The sequence below is a fragment of the Silurus aristotelis genome (assembly GCF_946808225.1).
Source record: "Silurus aristotelis genome assembly, chromosome: 3".
NCBI lineage: Eukaryota > Metazoa > Chordata > Actinopteri > Siluriformes > Siluridae > Silurus > Silurus aristotelis.
The window spans coordinates 26308196-26333378 of NC_139576.1; the positions used below are offsets into that span (position 1 = coordinate 26308196).

Genomic DNA, 25183 nt, shown 5'->3' on the forward strand with positions numbered 1-25183 from the left:
GCTAATTCTTGGCACTGTGTTATCACGGTGTATCCTTTCAAGTCTTTTGTTATAATGTATTTTATAGTAATTGTCATTTGAGCTGATCCAGGGACTCAGTCTCTCCGTTTCAGAGAAAAGGCCGCTTGGTGTTGATTAAAGCCGAGCCTGACGTCAGAGAGCAGTTGTTAATCAGCAGGGTTGTTTTTTTGGCCAGCGTTCGAAGCCAAAGCGTCCAGTGCAGGTTATAAATAGTTGCGGAGAGAAAATCTTAAAGGAGTAAGACACGTGTGTTCGAGAGACCTTCATGTACGCAGGATGCGAATGCGAGTTAACTTCACACACAATTTACACAATACGCTTAAAATGCACTGTCAGCATTGTCTCTTACATCGGATTCTCCTTTTGAATAGGTTCCCTAAAATTTCTGCCCCTTCCCTCTCATCCTCTCCCCTCCTTTTCCTTCCCACCCCCTTCCCTCCCCCGTCGTGTCCATGCGTGCTTGTGTGTGTGTTGGATGCTGCGTCATGCCTGCGTCACCAGGCCCCTTTCATTCATGAAATGTGACGCAAGCAGCACCAGCTCTGCTACCACCCACTTTTTCACGCCAACACTGCAGGCTCTCTCCTCATCCATCCCTCTCTCTCTCTCTCTCTCTCTCTCTCTCTTTCTCTCTCGACTCCTTTCTCCTTTGCTCATCCTTTCCCTGAAAACCGACCATGCATCCCGGCGTTTTTATCCGTAAGTAATCTGCTGTACTGCTATCGCGTGTGTGTGTGTGTGTGTGTCTTTTAGAGAATTTACTGTACCATAATAAATAGGTTTATTTCCTAAGCATTTTTTTCAAGGCCGTGTAAACCTGTGTGTAGGTGTATCCACGAATCCATGCCTTATTAAGCCATTTATTAAACTAGATGTGTATGTGTTGGACATGCAGCCGGCAATTGTGGTTTTGTGTGCGTGTGTGCGCGCATGTGCGCACTTGTGCTATGTTTGGCTCAGCCAGCGATGCTGAGGTTTGATGCAGTAGTTCTCTCTCCATCTGCCCTCTGCTGAAGGACAAACATCACTCTCTTAAGCTCCATCACACCCTCATTTTATTCCTCCTTGTAAGATACAAGCTTTGTGTGGACGTGGACACGTATGAAACGTGTAATATAATATATATTTGCTGTGTCATTCATTCGCAGCTCTGTTCCTTTCGCCTCTCTCTCTCGCTCTCGCTCTCGCTCTCGCTCTCTCTCTCGCTCTCGCTCTCGCTCTCTCTGTGTGCTGAGGTAGATAAGTGCAGCTCAGTTCATCTGTGCCTCCTCTGCCTAGCATGTTTATATAATGTCTTCGAATGGGGGATGGAGTTGGGGGGGGGGGGTGATGTTAGGGGGTTATGATTTAAAAATATAGATAACATTCTTTGTCTAAAAAAAAAAATGGCTTGTGATGTAAAGTTCAGTCATCATTATATGTTGCATTGGTGCTTCAATCCTACTCGATAAGTGTTTGAATCATTATATTCAGCGTGAAGCTTTTATTGATTTATAACCACTCGAGCGATTGTCATGCCTCGTTATCAATATACTCTAGTTTAGGGTTGGTTTTCGCTAAAGTAGATGCTTGTGTTTAAGAAAACAGCAGTCATTGTCCAGTCGTCTGCTGCTGCTAATGGACACTTTAATGTAAAGTATTGATTTTTTATTTATTTATTTTTTTTTTTTTCAGCATATTTAAAGAGAGACAGAAAGACAGTTACAGGGGGAGAGCAAATGAATGTAAGAAAAAAGGAAAGGGAGAAGGAAAAAAGGGAACAGAAAAAGTGAGTAACTGTACATAGAGAGAGGAAAGAGAGATGTACAGAGGCACAGAGACAGTTACAGATAGAAGAGAGACACTGAGAGAGAAATAGACACACACACACACACACACACACACACACACACACACACACACACACACACACACACACACAGGCAGGTGCTGGAGATGCACAGACTGAGACAGAAATATGAAAATGGACAAATAGACATGGAAGTTGAGAGAGTGAAACTCGCAGAGAGACATGCAAAAAGATGCAGAGAGAGACCGTAAGACGATGTAAGAAGAGAGAGACACCAAATAAAAGATGGACATATTCGAAGACAGTTGTTTTCTAATTTGCTTCCAAAGTGTTGTCTTGTGTCAATAAAGTGATCTTTGCATCTGACTGGGGGGGGGGGGGGGGGAGACTCCTATGATCCTGGAAACAGCTGGTTTGAAAGCTCATGCTTCTTGTGTGCATCAGTGTATGCTTTTGTGCGTGTGTGTGCACGCATGTCCCTATCTCGCCAACACACTCCCTCTGATTGTAATGAGCAGCTCAGGCATCCTCCTGTGTTATTCATGCCATCCAGCATGCTGGCTTTTTTATGTGTTGATTTAAAAGCTATGTGCTGATTATAAAAGGGGAGCAGCTGGTCAGCTGTGGCCTCTCTCGTCTTCGTCCTCCTCCTCCTCCCCCTCCATCCCTGGCTCTTGGCTCTGTTCACATGGAGCCAGCTCCTCTTGTGTCCTTTGTAGTCACACTGGGATCTTTTCCCATTTGGGCTGCTCTCATATCAGTGCAGCAGCAGTGTTACCTCCTTCTGTCTCCCCACTGTCAGTCTTACTTTCATCTTTGTGCTCTGGTTGCGTCTCTTTAAAAACACCGGCAACTTCTTGTACTTTTAGATTTCCATCATACCAATAACAGTTGGTGCGTCAAAATGTTTGAGCAGAACATATGGTTTATGCTCATGTAAAGATTTTAAGCTGAGCTCCTAAACAACCTTGCTGCTGTCCACATCAATCTTCTCAGCAGATGGGATCTAGGATTTAACAACTTGAGAAAGAGGAAGCGGACCCAGCATTGAACCGGACGCAACTGCAAGAACACTGCACAGTTCTTTTCATATTCCTAATGAATATGTTCAGGCGACTCGTTTCCAAGCACGAGACGTTTTTAGTCAAGTTTTAACATTGTTTTTAATTAATATTTGATCAATCAGTTTATACCAGCTCGATGGATCAGTAGAGCTGCATTTGGGGCATTGTTTGGTCCTCTTGATAAGTGATTTGGGCCTTGGGTAAGGTCTGTGATTACTCCGTTCAAAAAGCGACGCATTTTTTCTGGAACACTTCTCTTTTGTTGCGTATTTTCACCCACAGCTATCGAAAAGCCCTCGATTTTAATTCTGACTCCTGAGAGGCCTATAAGTAGGATGTAAGTGGATGATGGTTGTGAATAATGGCACGAGAGCACCTTTTGCTGGTGCCGTTTACGTGCTCTAGGGACCGAGAAACGGCGCTCGAATGTCACACACTCGGAGCTAGATTTGTTATTTTGGAGCATGACATTGTCTCTTAGTGCGTGACTCACAGCACTCGCTGCCCACTAACCGCGCTCACGTGTGACTTCAGATCATCACGTTAACGTGCTCATCACAGTACGGCCCTGTGCGTAGGAGCGCGTGTCGACGCCGGTCTTAATTAGCATCCGATTACAAATAAACCGCGATCAGGCCTGTTTTTGTAAACGCTTTGAACACTGAAGCGGGTCAGGTGTAATAAACAAACAGTCCTCTCATACACTCCACGTGTGTGTGGGAGTGTGAGAGTTGTGCCAGGTGTACCTCAGGTGACAGTATGTTGTGATGTGAGACTTGTGAAATAAATTTCAGGTCTCTTTCAGCTCTGTGTCGGCGTATAAAAGGTGTTTCATGCATCATTAGATTTTTTTATATGAAAAAGTAAAAAATAAATAAATTAAATAAATAAATTAAATAAATAAAATAAATAAATATATATATATATATATATATATATATATATATATATATATATATATATATATATATATATATATATATATATATATATGGTGTGTTCCATGTTCCAGCATGCTTTTTTGGGACCGAGAGAGGAAACTACAGCCTGTGGAGGGAAACCCATATATACACCCACAGGATGTTATCCTGAGCTCAGGGTCGAATGACGGGCCTTATAGCCGAATCCACTTTTGTTTTAGATATTTATTTAGTCACATGGTCACATGTGACATGAAATACTCTAGGCAGATTAAAGTTATAGAAAAGGACAATTATTATTTTTTGTTAAGGTAAAGTTTTTAAGAGTAACATTCGCATTGAATAATCATTTCCCAAAAAAAAAAAAAACTGTGGGACTAATTTGGTTGAATGGTTGATAATTTTTGCCCGCACACCAGTTTCACCTTTTGAAGTTAGAAAGCATTATTTATTTTGCACCGCTATTCTTTGTATACAACATGCGCAAGTGTGAGCCCGACTAAAGACAGTTATTATAATATGCAACGCGAAGTATCGTAATGTAGAGGAAATCTAAACACGCCCATGTCGCAAAATACTTGGATTCCTGGAAATAAATAAGCGAGCAGATGCGACCCTGTCGGTTCAGTCAGACGCTGGAAAAAAAGAAATCCATTAACGCTGAATCTATTTTAATAATAAATACACACGTAACATACGACACCGTGTAGCTGAAATATCAGAGTTTCTAGGAAAATGAACTTCGTGGAAACTATATGCTCATACTCATATCGTTGCTGTGTGGGTTTTGTGACAGAGGTGTTTAAATGGTAATCGAGACATCACACAGGGACGCTAACGTCATCTTAATATGGCTCTTCGCACTCGATCGTGCTCTAGAATTCGGTTTTGAACTTCCAGCTGATTTAGTAGGAAATAAGTACATTTTTGCTCGACTGCTTTCCAGAATTCTCCTGCGAATATTTATTTATTTATATTTTTTAAAATAAGGTCCATTATTTACTAGATTTAAAACTTTGTCTGCCAGAGGAGGGAAAAGAAACACCTTTATATGTTTTCTGTTTAAAAGAAATCAAACCGACCGCACAGATACCGTTCCGGTATTGAGGGAAAAGTCTACCGATCGCAAATTCATTATTTAGACTCTCCATTAGACGCATTGCCGTGTAAGCAGGATGAGGTACACTATCACGGTCCACATTGTCTTCAGGTTGTTGGGTTTTGTTACACTCATCGATTTTATAAGTGGAACGTTGATCCCTGAAAATACCTGGAGGTTTGAAGATGAAATGAAAACGACGAGAAGGGCGAGTGTGTTGTCTTTCGGGCCGTGTGATATTTTTGAACAGAATCGAGGTTCTTTTGTATTTGCACAATCTGCTCTGGTAAAACGAGATTATAGGTCTACCTGCCTGCTTCATTCCAGAGCTTAGAGAGAGAGAGAGGTGGGGGGGCGTACAAAACAAAAGCAGCTTTCCATATCGGCACATATTTTCATCTGCAAATCAGAATGCAGACAGCAGAGGAAAGTCCCATGCTGCATTCTCACACAAGCCTTAACTATTCCAGGATTGTAACCTGCTCAAGCACATCACCATCACCACCACCACCACCACAGTGTGTGGTAGGTGACAGGAGCAAGATTTCTTCTGAATGCTTCACCGGAAGACAAATACAGTGTTTTTGTTTGTTTTTGTTTGAATGAGAAGTGAGGATTTGGGGCTTTAAAAAAAAATGATGATAATAAAATAAAAATGTAGTATCCTGTGAAGAAGGGGTGTATGAATGTGGATATTAAACGATTTGATATGCAGGGTATATTCATTTATTATCAATTCTTTGTTTTCAATGAGCCATTCGATCCAACGTACTACCCAGCATTTGGGTTCACCGATTCGAGCTTCTGTTAATAATGTTCTTGTCGTCGATTATATGATTAGTACGTTTGCCATAAGGGTATGCTCTTTATTCACAAAAGCTTAAAAACTTTAAAAACTAGTGCTTCTGGATGCTCTTGCACCGGCCCCACTCCTGTCAGGTGTTACATAGTCTTTTATAAGCTCTGTTCTTTATACTTATAGAAAGCAAATTGAGAAATAAACAGTGTTAACAATACAACAGACATTTGTCTGACATTACATGCAAGTAATGAAATAGGAATTAGAATAGAATTATTGTGTCCCAAATATCATACATCATATCATACAGATAGTTATTTTCCCCACTGTATACAGTACATATGTATATGTACTGTATACAGTGGGGAAAATAACTTTTTGATGCCCTGCTGATTTTGTGGGTTTACTTTTACAAAGAAATGAACAGTCTAAAATGTTTAGGTCTAGGTTTATTTTAACAGAAAGAGAGTGTGTGTGTGTGTGTGTGTGTGTGTGTGTGTGTGTGTGTGTGTGTGTGTGTGTGTGTGTGTGTGTGTGTGTGTGTGTGTGTGTGTGTGTGTGTGTGTGTGTGTGTGTGTGTGTGTGTGTGTGTGTGATATTAGGAGCTCTTTCTTAAAGGGACAGGACTAGTTTGGGTCTGTGCGAGTAATAATACTTGCTAGTTGGTGCGGAATCAAATACTTATTTTACTCCTCTGTCTATCTGTATGCTTTGTTTTGTGCTTTTTTCTTTAATTACTCTTGTAGTAATAGTTTGTTTTGCATTTAGTTTGTGTAATCAAAACCGAATTCTTCATAAAGCACATTAATTTCCTGCAACCCAGACAGTATCAGTGTGATATTACTGAAGTGAAATAGCGACTGGGCTCTATTGTTTCACAGAATTGATCGGACTGCACCCTCTGCTCGGAGTGCTTCTCTTGATCAAGGCATGCGCCTGTTTTTTTTATTTATTTTCTACTTTGTGCGTGTGCGCGCGTGCGCGTGCGCGTGTGTGTGTGTGTGTGTGTGTGTGTGTGTGTGTGTGTGTGTGTGTGTATATATATATATATATATATATATATATATATATATATATATATATATATAAATATAAAATGAGATCGAGCCAGAACCAGGTTAAAATGATTTTTTTTATTTATTTTTTTATTATATATATATATAAAATATTTAGTTATTCAAAATCTGGCTTGCATCATGTTTGTACTGTGCTATATATTTGCTGTTATTGGTTAGTTTTTTCACATTCCTGCACACCGAATAAATCTTACGGAGTAGTAAACATTGTTCCAGTGGATGTTGAAGCAGGTGCTAGTTGGAAAGCAGTAATGTGCACTCAGTTGTCCGGATTACTGTCCGGACCATAATCTGGACAAATTGCTCACTCACTCTAAAAGATCTGAAATTCTTACTTCCGCACACTGCACATTTTTTTGGAAAGTCAAAATGTCAGATAGTAATGCTTTGTTCCCCAATGTTGTGCGAAGTGAAAATCATTAACAAAGCTATCAGTACCCTGTCAATCATTTCTCCTTTACTCAATTGAGTCACATGAAAATGTTGTTTTTTTTTAGCATTTTTTATTAGCTTTGATTTCAATGTCCTCATCTCCGTTGCCCAGGCAATTGGTTCGTCCCCATCGAAAATTTCGAAGGCTCTTGAGACATGCCAGTCAGACAAGTCAAGTTACTTTGGTCTCTTTTTAGAATTAAATTTTGCTGCGTGGGTTGGTATCCAGCATGGGCAGATGAAGTGAGGAGGCTGCAGGGACCCTGTTAGGAGAAAAGTGTTAAATAATGACTTGTAGTGTGAATGAGGTGATGATGGTGCTCAGGTGCTGTGGGAGGCTGCCAGGGCTAATTGGTGGCGTGAATCACGCTGAGTGATTGAGTGATTTCTTTCTTCCGTCAGTCAGCGTCTCGGCATGGGACCGGCGCGGGGGCAGACTGGAGCTGGAAGTCTCAGCAGGGGGGATCTGATCGATTTCGGGAATGGAAGACGAAAGAGCACAGTGGGATCAGGCAGTGTCTGGATTAATGGAGAGGGAATCTGAGAGTGTGTGTGTGTGTGTCAGGCAGACAGACAGAATGAGGGTGCATGGCTCTTTGTCGGAGACTAAATTGGCTCTTTGTTGCATTTCTCCAGCTGGTCCCCCTGGAGCGTACACCCGACCCCATCCCCCGGACCCTGCCGCCACCCGCCTCCTTGAAAGACCGCCCCCGGGGCCTGCAGCTAATGAGGCCTAGAGTTACGGGGACACAGATGCTGAGTGTGTTTGGTTGTGGGTGTGGCTGTGTGTTTATGCTGCGCAGTAGATTGATTGGAGCATATGCTTCTCCCGGAGTGTGTTTGCTTGAGGATGATGGCTTATTTAGGCTCGATTCAGAGAGTACGAGCTGCATGCTGGAGCTATTCTAGTAAACGAAAACAATAGTGTTATTTATTTATTTATTTGTTTTCTGTTTTAATCTGGCACACGTTCGCCAAGTGGCACAGATTTTAGGTCCTTCTGTATTATTGGGATTAATTGTTCTTGTTTAATTAGTATGTGGGTGCATACGTGTGTGTGGTTAGTGTAGGGAGGCAAGAAGACGACAACCACACCCCCCCCCCCCACACACACACACACACACACACCCAATACCACCACCACCACCAGCTGCTCTTTCCCTAGTGTCTATGGCTTACTGAATGGAAAAGGTTTGTAATAATTACTGGAATTATTATTGTTTGTTTTTTTATTCTTTTATATATATTTCTTATTGAAGAAAGAGCAGAGTGAAGCATTACATACACAGATAAATATTTTTTTTACAAGTTTTCAACACAGCACAAGCGTCTTAACATTTCCTGGGCATGACTGTTCGTTACTCAGGTACTGGAAAAACTATGAAAACCATTTTCAAAACTATTATTGTTTTCCACCAAATCCTGGCAACATTACTTTTATGTATTTATACCTTTTTTTTAACAGCTGCCAAACATTTCTTTGCTCCGAATGTATAAAACGAGGCACATTTACAATGTATTTACTTGTATGCTTTGTGTAGTTTCTCGTTCTGACAGTTATATATAGGCATTGTGCAGTCTTGTATGTCTTATACAGTGTATTTCTTTCTAAATCTGGTTCAAATCAATACATTTTTTTGAACATTGTCTCAAAGAAGGTTTACACAGATACAGCAGTTAGAAATTCAGTGTCTAAGTTTGTTCCTATAATTGTAAGTTCATCTCTAATGAGTGGCCTGTGGCAATTGTGGCAATTGTGGCAATGGAAAAACTCCCTGAGATGGCATGAGGAAAAGAAACCTTGAGTGGAACCAGACCCAAAAAGGGAACCATCCTCAACTGGGTGGCACAGAATGTATAATAAAGGTTGAGATTTTTGTGTTTGCTTTAAATTATGTGCCCAACACAGCTTCGTTTCTGCATTCTCAAGTTTATTTCTATAGCGCTTTTCACAACAGACATTGTCTCAAAGCAGCTTTACAGAAATCAACAGTTAAAGTGAACGATGTGTATTTATCCCTGATGAGCAGCCGTTGTGACTGTAGCAAGGAAAAACTCCCTTAGATGTTATGAGGAAGAAACCTCGAGAGGAACCAGACTCAAAAGGGAACCCATCCTCATTTGGGTGACATCAAGAGTGTGATTATAAATCTTTAAACACTGGAGAGAGAACTAACATGAGCACTGGAATGTAAGATTGAGTTTTTTTTTTTACAGTCATTTGAGTTTATAGAACCAGGAGCTACTGAGCAAGTCATAAAATAGCTCAGCATCTGAAATCATTATAGATCCAACACCAGCTTCTCCATGCCAGAGCCTTTAAACACTGAGGTCCAATGTACAAATGCTACATGAAGTGGGATCCAATTGGCACTGATACGTCTCTAGATGGTACGGGATGTTTGTGGGGGTCAGCATCTACTTCTTTGAAGGTCCATAATCATGAGGTGGCAGTAACCTCAGGATGAGGAGGAAAAAAAGGAGCAGTGGAGAGAAATTAGCGTAGCTGCTGTTCATGATATTAACAGCACAAGTTGATAATGTGCATGTGATCAGATGTTCTGGAGCATAAGGTTATGATGTGAGACGTACAGTACAGACCAAAAGTTTGGACACACCTTGTGTATATATATTATATATACAGTACAGACCAAAAGTTTGGACACACCTTGTATATATATTATATATACAGTACAGACCAAAAGTTTGGACACACCTTTTCATTCAAAGAGTTTTCTTTATTTTCATGACTATGAAAATTGTAGATTCACACTGAAGGCATCAAAACTATGAATTAACACATGTGGAATTATATACATAACAAAAAAGTGTGAAACAACTGAAAATATGTCATATTGTAGGTTCTTCAAAATTGCCACCTTTTGCTTAGATTACTGCTTTGCACACTCTTGGCATTCTCTTGATGTCTACTTTGAAGAACCTACAATATGACATATTTTTAGTTCACTTTTTTTTATGTATATAATTCCACATGTGTTAATTCATAGTTTTGATGCCTTCAGTGTGACTCTACAATTTTCATAGTCATGAAAATAAAGAAAACTCTTTGAATGAGAAGGTGTGTCCAAACTTTTGGTCTGTACTGTATGTTATGTGTAGGACTCGATGAAAAGATATGTTTTTAATCTGCACTTAAACTGGAAGTGTGTCTGAGCCACGGACACTGTCAGGAAGACTATTCGAGAGTTTAGGAGCTAAATGTGAAAATGTTCTACCGCTGAAGGTGGAATTTGCTATTCTAGGAACTACTAGAAGTCTGGAGTTTTGAGATCTCCGGGAGTGTGGAGGATTGTAGCGTGTTAGAAGACTGGATAGATACATGGGTGCTAAACCATTTAGGGCTTTGTAGGTAAGTAGATGATGAGTAGAATTTAGTTATAGGTACCAAAGAATAGAACATAAAACCGAAAAAAAAAATACAAATAAAAGAACTTAAACTTTAAAAGAAAAATGTAAATATAAAAATGAATAAATAACTAAATCTGATTTTGATTCCGAGCAAAGATCAAATAAAGAAAGAAAATCATGTAAATCCAAAGCTAAATATGAATGAATAATCGGTAAATGAATAAATATTTGCGTATAATAATTATAAATTCTATGTTATAATAATAAAAAAACAACAATCATTTAACAGACTGTATTTGTTTGTAATTGTAGGCAGCACTAAAGTTCTCTGGACAGTTTTGTGATCTGCAGCTTCATGGTTTTTTCTGTGGATGTGTGGAGTCCGACTACGTCACATGGATTATAAGTTAAACCTTAATGAGTCACATTTTAATACTGCTGCCGTCAAGTCTGACTAGAGCCGTTTATTCTCCGGCAGCTGAGCGCTTAAATCTATGGCGTAATTCTGCTTACTCCTTTTCTTTTTATTTCTCTTTCCGTAAAAAAAAATTGTCCATTCGGGTCTCCTGCTCTCTCTTTTCTCATCACCACATTTTTTTTTTTTGGACAAAACATAACCTTAGATACTGTCTGTCTTTTATTCTTTATGGCACTCGTGTGTGTGTGTGTGTGTGAGAGAGAAAGAGTGTTTTAGCCCTGCAATCCTGCCCATCAGCAGTGTTCACCGGTCAGAACCAGGTCCAAGTGGCGTGTAAATTAGCCGGCTGGGTCAGGCCCTATGCCGATAAAGTACAGACATTATTTATGGAAGGGCAGACAACCAAACCCGTGAATAATTCACAGTGCAGATTGCGGAGGCTTCTGTGCACATGGTGGACGAGCAGGCATTTCAAACCGGTCTATCCACAAAAAACCATCAAATCCAACACTGAAAACCATCCTGCCCATGTTCCTCCACAATAACAAAACCTAAACATTTTCTTGCATGTTAGTTAGTTCTGCCCTATATTTTGATTAGACACGTACAAAGAACGCAGGTGACGCGTGTAACTTGATCATAAATTTTAGATGCTCATGTTTTTTTGTTTTTTTTTTCCTTTTTTTTTTGACCTTCTGCTTCGTTCTTACAGTCACCTCGCATTGAAGTGACGAATACCATTTAACAATAGCAAAGTAAAGCAGTAAAATATGTATTGAAATGAACATTTGTATAAAATATATCCTGATCAGGATAAAACACGTATTGAAAGCGAGTGCCGACAACATCTTTCGGCTTCTCCCATTAGGGGTCGCCACAGCGGATCATCCGTCTCCATACCCCCCTGTCCTCTACATCTGCCTCTTTCATGCCAACTACCTGCATGTCTTCCCTCAACACATCCATAAACCTCCTCCTTGGTCTTTCTGGTGGCTCCATCCTCAGCATTTTGCATATTGAATGCGAGTGCCTACTTTTTATTTTGGTTGGTTGGTTGTTCGAACCTTAAAAAAATTACTTCTGTTGCTGTGAGTTTTTTAATACATTTAGAGCTTTGTTAATACCTGCACATGTCTTCATTATAAAGTATTTCTAGCAGGGGGAGGGAAAAACAATACAATACCGAACAATAGGGCGACGGAGTTTGAATACATTGTAAAACCAGGTCCTAAAATACACAAATTGATGAAGTCGTAATGAATGTGCCATATTATTTGGAAATCTTTATAGGCACATTCTAAAAAGCAAAAAAAAAAAAACAGGCTGACGTTTTTTCAGTATTTAAATATTACTTGATAGAAACATCTGGTGGATTGGTTGTAAAAATGTGGGATAAAAAAAAAATAGGATCATGGAATTGTGTGATTGTGAATGCTCAGTGATCATTTGATGATGTTTGTGTTTTTTTGTTTTGTTTTTTTTGCTTGTTAGTGATGCACCAGTTTAAAGCATTGACGTGTCTAGTTTCTACTGATACAGCACAGATGTTGTATTGAATGTAAGCTTACAGCAGTAATGAACGTTGCTTGGCGCTTACATGCGATGCGAGTATCGGATCTATATCTGATATGGGTTAATGGAGAACTGATCTCCGGATTGTATCAGAAAATGGGGGGAAAGTCTAATCTGTACATTCCTACTGGTGTAGGGGTGTGTGTGTGTGTGTGTGTGTGTGTGTGTTACTGCAGCAGAGGCGTGTGTGTGTTTGTCAGGGCTTTGGATAATTCACCCAGGGTGTAATGCAGCTCGGAGCATCAGCATTGGCCCCAGGATGGAATTACACACACACACACACACACACACACGAAAGGATTTCTGTGTTACCTGAGCAAGCGAGAGCGAGCGCTCTGGTTGCATCCTGCACTCTCAGTTGTGCGCTGAGAGCTTGAGAGCTGAGCTTGCATTATTGATGCCATCTACTGGTCCATCACTCACACCCACTGATCAGGTTACACACACACACACACACACGTGTTTGCAGCATTGTGCTTCTCCGCATCACATTCGTGTGTGTGTGATTGGAAAGAGTTCTATCCAGTTACTCTTCTGTGCAGATTAATGCTACTGGAAACAGAGAGCCTATTCTTCTGGGAAGTGGAAAGACGGTTCACTCACCTTGTGTGAACACAGGCGAATGTGTGTGCGTGTGTTAATTTAGGAGCTTGTGTGCGATCGTGTGTAGTTCATAGGTCCTGCTTTGATTGCACAGCTCAAACAAAAGGACAGGGCAGTTTATCTATTTGGCGCAACTCTTTCCACTCCTCCCTTTTCTCCTCTCGTGTACGTGCGATAAACGTCGCTCGGTGCAGTCACATGTTCGTTATTGTTTTTTGTCTTGCCAACGTTTCACCAACCCACCGATCAGGACCCGGTCTTATTAGCTTTACCACCCATGGAGCTTCCGGTGTTTGTTTAGCCTGAGAGTTTTAGCAGAGCTCCACTTTTACTGGACTAAACATTAAAAACACACTCGACGTGTAGAATTACAGTTTTTGAAACTTTCCCCACTAAAATAGCGTTCTTCTAGGTTATCGCAAACATTTTACTAATCCCCTACTAATATTGATTATTCTCGACCTCATTTATGAAGGTGAAGAAACAAACATTTGGGATTCTGGGGTCTTTATCATGCAGCTAAATGAGTAAGTAAATTTGGTCAGCTGAATATTCAGGGAAGTTTAACTAATGCATATTCAGGTTTTTGTAAGGGTGCCAATAATTGTGAGACCCCCCCCACCCCCCCTGGGAACAAGGGTGTCAATAATTCTGGAGCATATTGTGTATAAAGAACAACGCTGCATACTTTATCATTTTGCTTAATATTTAATTCTGTATAATGACTGAAGTGTTCCATGCCTGTGACCTTTTTTGTTTTGTGCCTCGCTGAGCTCAGGTCTGATGTCCACCTCCTCCCCATAGCTACACAAATACAACTGTAATTCCGTGTGTGAGTTTGTATACTTTTTTGTTTTCCATTATGGTGAACTTTGGCCTGATTGACTCTGTGTTTATACAAGACAGAGGGAGGATCGTCGTAATCCGTGTTGTCGTGATCTACAGCTGGAACGCTCGTTCTTTAATAACAACTCCGGCGGTTAATAATAAAACTTGTGCATTGGCTGAGAACATGACAGCTGTGGAGGCGTGCACTTTCTACATCCTGTTGGGCCGTGTTTACAGCCACTCCAACCATTTACCCATGCACACTGCACTTAAGAGTTGATTTCTGCGACAATGAGACCGAAGCGAGCTTTCTTCTGGGAACCGGCATCTTGTTTAATAACACAAGCAGATAAAGTATTGTGTGTTCGACTAGTGATAGGACCACGTGTCTGTTTAATCTCTGTGCTGCACTGAACAAGCTATCTGAGTGTAGATTTGAACAAATGCTTCCTGGACCCCGGTTTTCTGTCCTTTTGTGCTTCCTGTTCCCTCTTTCAGGTTGAACAAAAGTAACTTTATTAATAGAAGCTCTTCAAATACAAGATAGATAACCACTGACTGTTCGACTGGTTGTTTATCCAAAATAATGTTCTACTCACCATTCCCTGTATATTCTGGGATCTACTGTTCGGACACTAAATCGTTGCAGAGCATTGTGGGATTTGAGGATTTAGTGGACCGTCTGTGCTATAAGACACGTGGTGAAATTCCTTGAATGATGCAGAAAAGGGGGCTGTAATATTTTTAGGAAAAGAGTCATGCTGATTTTTGTGCTCTCCGTCTCTCTCTGTGTAGGTCTCCTGATCTCAAGCCGACGTTTCCTCCATTAAAAGCCTCTTCGCCTTCCTCTCTGCACATGCACGGCACCATGGGTAGCTCCCCAGAGGTGCTGTCCTGGACCTCTTGCCCCAGCCTGCTGGTGGGAAAGCTCAAAGAAGAGCTCAAGCTCACCGTGGTGGGAGACGCTCTGAAGAAAACCAATGCCAACAGTTCTCTTTCTCCCCAAGCGCCGCCGCCCGCCCCTCCCCCGCAGATCATCACAGACCTGGCCCCACCAACCAGCCTCCCCGCGCCCCTACAGCCGGGCCGAGACGACGACTTGGCCGTGAGCGGGAGCAGCCCACCTTGCACGGCGCTCAGCGAGGACTCGAGCCGAGAGCAGGGCCACTTCGAGAACAGCGTGCTGCAGCTGCAGGAGCATGACGAGGAACACACCGCGAAACAGGAAGAGCACGGGTCCTGCGGAGAAGAGAGCAACGAGGTCGGAGGCTGCAACTTGGAGCACGCCGACCACCATCATCACGACGATATCAAACTCCAGTTCCACCGAGCCAACAATGGCGGAGGCGGCTTCCTGGACGGCTTGTTCGGCTGCTTAAAGCCCGTGTGGAATATCATAGGGAAGACGTACTCGACAGATTACAAGCTCCAGCAGCAAGGTGATTCGGTGTCCTGATTTGTTTTTCATGTATAAATCAGATTTTTATATTATCACATAAGGTCAATTTGTTGCATGTTGGGCATCACAGCATCAACCCCAACTTTGTAAACCATCTTGGGAGATTCTTAGAGGCAGGTGTGGTACCTGAAAACAGCCTTGGGAGAGTCTTCCAATTCTTTTTTGTTTCATTTTGGTATCATGCCAAGCTATGATTTTTGTCTTAAGAAACGAAAGAGGCTGGAGAAGTAGCTGGTTGTATCACGTAAGTGTTATCAGGAACTAATAGGATATAAATGTTGATTATTTTCCTGCACCTGTACGCTTCTCCCTGGTTGATTCATTCATTCATTTACATTTTTTACACCCTATAAATCGGATAAACCCTGCCTAGGACATTTCATCTAAAAGCCTCGCTTGTTTCTTTTGCTTTCTGTTCTGACACGATGAAATCAGCTGTGGCGAATATCGTTATTTCCGTCGGTCGAATTTTACCACGGTTTGTCGATCGGTTTGTAGATATCTGGGAAGTTCCGTTCGAGGAGATCTCTGAGCTGCAGTGGTTGGGAAGCGGAGCGCAGGGCGCCGTCTTCCTGGGAAAGTTCCATTCTGAAGAAGTGGCCATCAAGAAGGTCCGAGAGCAAAAAGAGACCGATATCAAACACCTCCGCAAACTCAAGCACCCCAACATCATCGGCTTCAAGTACGACCCAAGAATGAGTATCGCATGTTTCCAAAGCGGGTTTTTTTTTTTTTGCTGATTTACATGTACTGATTTGCATTCATTCTTTTTTCTCTGTAGGGGTGTGTGCACGCAGGCACCGTGTTACTGCATCATCATGGAGTATTGTGCTCAGGGGCAGCTGTATGAGGTACTCAGGGAAGGGAGGAAGGTAACTCCTCGTCTCCTAGTGGACTGGGCATCGGGCATCGCCAGCGGCATGAACTACCTACATCTCCACAAGATCATCCACAGAGACCTCAAGTCACCAAAGTAAGCTTCTAGGAACATCCAATAGTCTTATCATGAAATTTGGAATAGTTCTGAGAAGTCCATAGTTTGATAGTTGTGTATGAATATGCATGGTGACGTGACTCCTCCGAGTCTTAATGGCAGTCACGTTTCTTTTAATACTTGCAGTCTCTTGTATTGATTTTGAATCCACTGAATGTATGAAAACAGAAATAGTCAGAAGCTAACTTTTTATCGAAGTTCCTCTGGAGTTTGTGATCCCAAAGTTAATAAATACAAACAGCATTTATTAATGAACAGTAAACATCAGTTGAGTTTGACCATGCCATTTAGATGCTAAAGGATAAATATGATCAAATAATTCTTTTTTTTTTCTTTAGCGTGTTAGTCACACACAACGATGATGTGAAGATCTCCGACTTCGGAACATCCAAAGAGCTGAGTGACAAGAGCACGAAGATGTCGTTCGCTGGTACGGTGGCCTGGATGGCTCCAGAGGTGATCCGGAACGAGCCTGTATCTGAGAAAGTAGACATCTGGTAAGTGAATGGATTTTTTTATTTTAAAATTTTTTTTATTTTTATGTACCGTTCGATCACAAATTCTTGGAATGTAGGTGTTAATGTTTTCTGTTTTTACTCTTTAGGTCATTTGGTGTGGTGTTATGGGAGCTTCTGACCGGAGAGATCCCCTATAAAGATGTGGACTCCTCTGCCATTATCTGGGGCGTAGGAAGTAACAGTCTGCACCTTCCCGTGCCCTCGACATGCCCTGACGGCTTCAAAATCCTAATGAAGCAGACATGGTGACTGCAAAACCCACCCACATCCCACCCCATCTTTCGTTTTATTCATTCCCCCCCCCCCCACACACTCTTTTCTTGGGTAAATTTTACATTCATTACTTTGCTGCACGCATCTAGCTTCATGTCATGTTGGTATGGTGAAAAAAAAAGAGGAAAATGTTTCCAAAATTCTTGAGGCACTGCATAATGATGAATTTTGGAAACATTTTCCTCTTTTTTTTCACCATACCAACATGACATGAAGCTAGATACGTGCAGCAAAGTACTAAAATCTATACCTTCAAACCTTCATTTTGTTTACGCAGAGTACCTCTGTGTTCACTGAATCAAAACTAATTGGGCACTTAAATGCTAATCGTTTTAATTGTAGGTGTGGCCTGTGTATTTCTCAATCCATTAACCCATTTACAGAGATGAGAGGTCTGGAGTTGTTGAATTTGCATGTTAAAGCTGTTAATGGGAACTCGTTCACTGTGCAGTAAAGGAGGCTAACAAAACCGATTTATCCGAGAGATTGCAAAAACATTTGCAGTGGGAAATTCTTATTTGCCTGACTTGATTCATTTTAGCATTAATTTTGCGTCGGAAAACACAGAAACCTTGAAAAAAAAATCAATGTAAAAATCCGTTACTACAGGGCACTTCTGCATGATATTACCGTCTTACAGGAGATTCGAAACGAGGCAACAAATGAGCCACGGCTTTCTCGTACCCACTTCCATTATTCGCATGTTGCAATTCGGATGGATATTAAACCGGTGGAAAGAGAAACGGTATCCTTATCAGTCTCGCTTTCTGTTAACAGGCAGGGCAAGCCCAGAAACAGGCCATCGTTCCGACAGATCCTTCTGCACCTGGACATCGCCTCTGCAGATGTACTTGGAGCCCCCCAGGAGACGTACTTTAAATCTCAGGTTTGTCTTTTATGAATATTAACAGAGTTTGACATGTAAAACGATGTACTGGCACAGCAGGTAGAGTTGGCTCACAGCGCCAGCGTAACGAATCCTAAGCTCAGGTTGCAGATTTTTCTAGCTTCTAATCAAGTCTGTGCGAGTTTCCTTTTGGTTCCAAGGGTCTCTTTGATCTAATTTAGTGGACTGGTTGCTCAACAGAAACCTGCATGTGTCTGGATGTCTTTTTTTGCAGGCGGGGTGGAGAGAGGAAGTAAAGAAGCATTTCGAGAAGATAAAAAGTGAAGGAACCTGCATCCACCGCCTGGACGAGGAACTCATACGGCGCAGAAGAGACGAGCTCAGGTCAGCAGAAGACACCCCCCCCCCCCCCCCCCCCCCCCCGATACTGCAAAATGTCAGATATAATGGCAGAAAGTGCCACATTTTCAAGACTCTCTCCAACTCCTGCAATTTCTTTTTTACTTTCATAGGCATGCACTGGACATTCGAGAGCATTATGAGAAGAAGTTGGAGAGGGCGAACAACCTGTACATGGAGCTGAGCGCGATCATGCTGCAGCTAGAAGTGCGAGAGAAAGAGCTCATGAAGTAAGCACACTTCAGCAACTCGACATCTCGCTGCATGAAATCCGTCGCATCAGCAGCACCCGGGATCAGATCTATAACCGGTGCATAGCAATTAGAGATCAGCACTGGTGCACAGAAGTTCAATCGAAAGCTTGCCGATTTTATTTATTTATATTTTTTATGTGTTTGAACACACAAAGTGCTTTTAAAGCATATATTTTGTTATCGTCTGAATTATTCACGATCTCCGGTTTTCACAAACTATATACAAACTTGACAAAGTGAAAACCTTCGAGCAATCGCATTTTTATAATTTTGAATGTGAATTAATGTGAATTTGTTATTTTAAGAGTCTCGAACAGACTCCCTTGTGTCAATGAATGATCAAGCTGTGATAAACTAACAACTTCATAGGGAGAAAATGATTCCATGTAAAAAAAAAAAAATATTTCACGTTACCCCACAAACATGACATCATCATAATGGACCTACTGTTGCAGTCTTGAGAAAATGTTTTCCACATTCCAGATTAATCTTACACGTTTTTAATCGCTTGGGGAAAGAACTGAAAAATAGCAGATTCAGCCTCTTGGGCTTTACTTTCTTGCCACGTGCGTGTTTCGTTTCAGTTTTAATGACTGGGAGATTTAATGTAAGCGCATAAATCTCAAGTGGGGCCTGGACTGTCTCAGTGCAGTTCTCATTTAATTTAATCTGTTTACAGATCAACCTCAGCTTAGCCTCAATCCATACTTACCTTTAATAGGAACAGTTTATTATTTTCTTAATTTAAATTTTATTATTATAGTTTCCTTTTTTTTTTTTTTGTTAACTTTTCTGCACCGACTGTTAGCTTTGCTATGTTATTCTTACCTCAAATAAAATAACTTCCTGTCACAGCTTTCAGATTTTATGAATAGAGTACAGCGCAAAGTTTATGATGCTGTCAAGCGAATTCTTTCGTTTTATCTTTAGCTGCGTTTACATTTCGAAAAAGCCGAAGCAGTAGTGTTTTTAAATGTTGTTATAATAACCACCGTGCTTTTGGTTTTCGAGCAGGAGGGAGCAAGCTGTGGAGAAAAAGTACCCCGGCACGTACAAACGCCACGTGGTGCGACCCATCGTCCGACCCAACGCTGTTGAGAAACTCATCAGGAAGAAAGGCAGCGTGAACCACAAACCTGGCACACAGACTCCCAAAAGGTAGCTTATTATGCAGTGGATTTGTTTTAAGTCGGATTGGAAAATGGCTTTCTGCACACGTGGCTTCAAAACTGGGTGCATTTGTAGAGCCATCTGCTGTTTCTGAGGTGAATTGCAATTAGGATTTAAAAAAAAAAAGACTGACATGCCTTTGCTTTCCCAAACACCTGCCCCTGCCCCTTTGCTGAAACTGTTACTTCTATACAAACTGTACACTGAATGGTTAGAATGCCATGTTTACTTATTTTAGGTTTTAATGTAGAACTTCTCTATTGTGTGCCCTCTCTGTAGGCCTGATCTGCTGCGCTCCGATGGAATCTCCAGTGTGGAGGCTTTCCCGGTGTCCTCTCCTCTCTCAGGCAGCCCGAGAGTGTCCACTCCTCCTGGGAAAGCACGCTACCGCAGCAAACCGCGGCACCGTCGCACCAACAGCAAGGGCAGCCACAACGAGTTTCCCGGGGTCCTGAAGCCTAACGTCAACATGACTGAGGAACAGCAACCTCTGCAGCCTCAGCAATATTATAATAATCACCATAATCATCACCACGCTCATCATCTACCCCCCGATAGCCCTCTGCTCCCTCTGCAGAGGCGAGACATCGTAGCAGCTTCATGCGCCAACGAGCTGCGCTACTTCGGCCCTGCTGCCGCACTACGCAGCCCTCACACGGAGCACCTCCAGCGCTCCAGCCCCGACCTCATCAACACCACTTTGGAGGCTGATGCACGCCAACACGTGGCACTTGGGCCTGCCACACTCTGCCCCTGCTGCCAGGGTCACCCACTGCCTGGGTGCTTGCGGTGCAACGACATGTTGCCCGACTGCTCTCTGGTCAGCACACGTGAGGGTCCTGACAGGGAGGGTGTGGAGGCTCAGCAACAGCCAGAACAAGGCAGCTCTCCACAGAACAGCCTCCCACGCAGCCTCAAAGCCCTCAGCAAGGTGAGTCAACAGAAATATGGAAGGCTTTCCTGTATGTGTTGATTTCTATATATTTTCATGCTGATGGTGTGGCCGAAGGTTTGTGAACACCTAACCATTTGGACATTTGATTCCATATTTAGGTCACATGTGCTCTTAACCTCCACTCTTCTGGGAAGGCTATCCACCCGGTTTAGAGTATAACTGTGGTCTGGGGTGCAGTCGGCATTGCACTTCATCTCAAAGGTGTTCGATGTGGTTGAGGTCAGGGCTCTTTGCAGGACACTCATGTTCTTCTACTTTAAACTTGGCAAACCATTTCTTCATGGATCTCACATTGTGTACAAAAGCACTGTCATGTAGGAATAGGTTTGAGCCTCTTTGTCTGACTTCACAAATTCTCTTTACTCAAACTAAGACATTAAAATCAATTATGCACATTGAACATTGTGGCAATGGTTTTGTAGAAGAACCTGCTGGTCAGGCGGCCTTATATAGTGTACATACGGTCAGAAAGGAGCATTTTTAGATAATTATGGCTTTTATGATATAAATGTAAAAACAAACACTTATAAATAATCAGAACTAAAAGGAGCCGAAGCCTGTTTTTATTTATTTATTTTTTAATAAAAGTTTACATTTTGAAAATACAATAAACTTTGCAGTAATATTGTTTGCACACACACACACGACACAAAATCAGGTCCTGGCAGTGATGAGCAGCCTCTAGCACCCAATAGCGTGTTGACTGGATATTCAAAATGGCATCACAAGCTTCTTATTAAAAAAAAAAAAAAAAAACTTTAGTAGGAAGGATTCTGGCAGTGTATTGAAATTAAAGCCCATATATAATAACAATAAGGCCTGAATTTGCTGAATCTGCACTCCTGTATTTGTTATTCTAGCTGAATTGTTTCTTGCAGCCATTACTGTTACTGTTTCCATCCTGTGTGTGTGTGTGAGAAATTATAATAGAGGATAATCTTACCTCAGCTAAGTGTGGGTGTGTGTGTGTGTGTGCGCGCAAGAGTGAGCTAACAGTCTTTTATTTTTATTTTTTTTATCAGGCTGGGGATGACTCATCTGAGGAAGAGGAGGGAGAGGTTGACAGTGAAGTGGAGTTTCCACGGAGACAGAGGTGACCGACTGTTTGCTCTCCATTTATGAATAATTGATAGTCAGTATGCTCTTTATGAGCGCTGATTTCTTTTATTTATAATTTTTTTTTTTCAGGCTACATTAGGAATGCTGATTGATTTCTTATGATCAAACCCATACAGTATATTAATACGCAATAGATAATGTAGTGTACAAATATTAAAATGGTTTTTCAAATAAGACTATGATCGAGTGTACAATTCCAAGCGATGCGTGTCGTCTCCAGGCCTCACCGCTGCATGAGCAGCTTTCAGTCGTACTCGACGTTCAGCTCGGAGAACCTGTCCGTGTCGGACGGCGAGGAGGGAAACACAAGCGAGCACTCACACAGCGGACCTCTGGAGGCACTGAGCGCCAGTCAGGACGAGCAGCTGGACGAGCTGCTTTCCCACACACCGGAGATCCCCATCGACATCTCCACGCAGTCCGACGGCCTCTCCGATAAAGAGTGTGCTGTGCGCAGGGTCAAGACTCAGATCTCCCTGGGCAAGCTGTGTGCTGACGAACACAGTTTTGAGGTGAGCATCATTGTTTCAGCGTAATGCAGCGTTCGTATGTGGCATGAAAAACGGAGAATCTAGAAATACTGTATATAAAGAGAAACTGCACTAATGCGAATAGGTTTGTACCCGAATGCGCACTAATTTGTTGTAGCGTGCGGTGTCAGAAAAGTCATTTAAGTAGGGATTAATTCAGGAAGGACATACTGTAGTAGGAAAAGAATGAACCCATTGTTTGTGTGATTTAACCCAGCGCAATGTGGACCTCCTCAAAGTAACAGCAGTAAAAGTGTTGTATTCCACATCCATCATGTCGCCACTGTTGTGCCCTTATGCAAGGACCTTAACCCTCAACTGCTCCCCAAATTCCCCTTTCATTAAGAAAACCAATTTGTCCGGAAGAGCATCAACTATCAAAACAAAATGAGCACCGATGAATTCAAATAAACCCGGGATTTGTCTAGTAGCCTGAACTGCAGTCAGGGCACAATTATTCAACACCTTCTGGCCAATCAGAATCGCAAATTCAATAGTGCACTAGTCACTACTATAAACCCCAAATGATGATAATTGATGAATAAGATGCTTGAATGTGTTATTTTTTTAGCAATTGTTTAGAATAATTATTTTTTTTTATTGCTGTGCTGGGACCATCTGCATGCCATTCTTTCTCAGCTCAATAGGAAATTCTGATGATATAAATAGAGATATAAGCTTTGTATATGACAGCTGTTATATGGGGAAATGATCTTGGAAAATTATGCATGGAAACACAGTAAATATCTGCTCATTATGATTTTATAGCAGATGCCACATCATAGCAGGCTTTGTCTAGACGGAAATTCGGAGGCAGACGTTTGTTTTCACATCGTTTCAAATTCTGTCTCTCTCTGTGTCTGTGCACCCGTTTCCCCTCAGAATCCACTGCACTTCGGCGATTCCGACTGCGATTCCTCGGAAGCCGAATGCTCCGACACCACCATCAGGAACAAGCCACCGTGTGCTCCCTCTTCTTGGTGAGGGGGAGGGGAATAATTCGCCGCAATAACCGGGGCCCGCTGGAAAAGACCGCGCCCCTTTGCTCATTCAGTCCCCGCCCTCGATCTCAAGCCCCACCCATCCGAGTAAGCTCAGGCAACTCTGGACTGACAATGTAGCTAGTGTAACATTCATAATTTATTTTTCTGCATTCAAGGTGAAGGAAACGACACGTATTCAGGAAGTCTTTTCAATTCTAGCCTAGAACAAAAAAAGGACAAAAGCGAACGCGTGCGCGAGAAAGAAGAGGAGTTGGTGGTGGAGAGCGTAAAGATCACTTCTGATTTACAGAGCACTCTGGTTCGACACGGGACCCTTTAACAGAAACGCAAGCAGCCAGATCTGCGAGACTCGCTAGATTCCTGGTTAAAGCTTGAGTTTATAAAATTGATGCCCTGGAACATCAGGGTCACTTCGGGTTTGAACACCAGCATGAACAGCACCTATCCGTTCTCTCTTGTTGTTGTTGTTGTTGTTGTTGTTGTTGTTTTTTGTTTTTGTGGTGTTTTTTTGGGTGGATATTTTTGTTTTGTTTGGGGGTTTTTTTTGTCCCCTTTATCTCTCCATCTCTTATTTCTGACACCACACACACAGAGGCTCGACATGCCGGATCCGACAGAGTTTCCAGTGGAACACCAACTCGCTTTTCCAAAAACGACGCACAACAGAAATTGTGTGAGAAATCCCTCCGATCATTGTTGAAGCTGGAGCAAAGCAGGCCAGCTTTCCTCTCACCTCAGGCTTAAACTCGGACGCGAGACTGCGAAGACGACGAGAGCGCGTTCCTGTTCGCGTGCGGATCTGCGTCTACGCCCAGGTTTCTCCGTAAGAAAAAAAAAAACTCTTCCCGTCCTTCTATTCTTTAATCTCATCTCAGTTTCATTCCCCATTCGAGGTTATTGGTAAATGTAATGATTCATGATGCGAAGATGCAGCAGCCCCTTAAAATCCCTCAGGACTTGGCGCAATTCATTCTATTTCCGGTTCACCGTGAGACCGAATGTCTAGTGTGAGGCGAAGGCCTTTAGACACGCTCTAAAGGTTCAGCAATAACGAGAAAGTTCCGCTCAGGCTTAGGAGAATCTCACTCAGGAGGACTGTCTAGCTGGCTGGACAGCCACACTGGCATGTTGTAGTGACATAAGCTAGATGTAGGAAAAGGTTCATTTTAACCTTTTTTTTAAATTATTTTATCTCTAGTTTTTTCGGGATTTTTGTGTTTCTCTGAATCGCTTCCTGCGTTCTTGACGATTTGATGCTCAGGTTAAGTTCAATGCGCAGTGCAGCTCTTTTCTTGAGCGCACTTTCAATGGCCCTCCACTAGAGGGAGACAGATGTGTTGTGTTGCTGTGATTGGACACGCAGGCAACATTTTTTCCTTTTAATTCCAGAAATATGTTTTGATTAGGATTAGCAGTAGTCGTTCAGATTCCCTACTACCATCAACTGTTTTTTAGGTTTGCAAAACGAGGGAACGCTGCATCTTTTATCTTTTAAACAGCCGTGTGTGTTTTCGGTGTGGGTGTTTGTGTAATAGTTTAGACAAGACGGCTGAACAGTGGAACTTAAAATGGATTAAGTCAGGTTAGACTTGACTGTTCGCTGTTGAAAGATTGAGTGAGAGAGAGTTTTCATTTTATTTTCCTGATTCAACAGGGTTTGTTTGCACATCG

At 42.0% G+C, this 25183-nt stretch overlaps 1 protein-coding gene across 4 annotated transcripts in view; it reads left to right on the forward strand.

Annotated features, from left to right (window-relative positions):
- The window catches only part of map3k13 (mitogen-activated protein kinase kinase kinase 13), a 45702-nt gene that overhangs the window by 19012 nt on the left and 1507 nt on the right, over positions 1–25183 (forward strand). Inside the window, exons 1-14 of one of the 4 annotated variants that reach the window (XM_083537497.1) lie at positions 520–720; positions 14786–15429; positions 15948–16131; positions 16231–16422; positions 16782–16940; positions 17048–17206; positions 18012–18120; positions 18356–18465; positions 18594–18710; positions 19746–19892; positions 20184–20835; positions 21882–21952; positions 22199–22490; positions 23391–25183. The exon at positions 23391–25183 is cut by the window's right edge and continues 1507 nt beyond it. In XM_083537497.1, coding sequence (XP_083393623.1) covers positions 536–720; positions 14786–15429; positions 15948–16131; positions 16231–16422; positions 16782–16940; positions 17048–17206; positions 18012–18120; positions 18356–18465; positions 18594–18710; positions 19746–19892; positions 20184–20835; positions 21882–21952; positions 22199–22490; positions 23391–23492 — 3123 coding nt within the window. In that variant the 5' untranslated portion in view covers positions 520–535 and the 3' untranslated portion in view covers positions 23493–25183. Of the gene's footprint in view, positions 1–519; positions 721–14785; positions 15430–15947; positions 16132–16230; positions 16423–16781; positions 16941–17047; positions 17207–18011; positions 18121–18355; positions 18466–18593; positions 18711–19745; positions 19893–20183; positions 20836–21881; positions 21953–22198; positions 22491–23390 lie in introns of those variants that run through there. The other 3 variants (XM_083537498.1, XM_083537499.1, XM_083537500.1) reach the window with 3 other exon arrangements.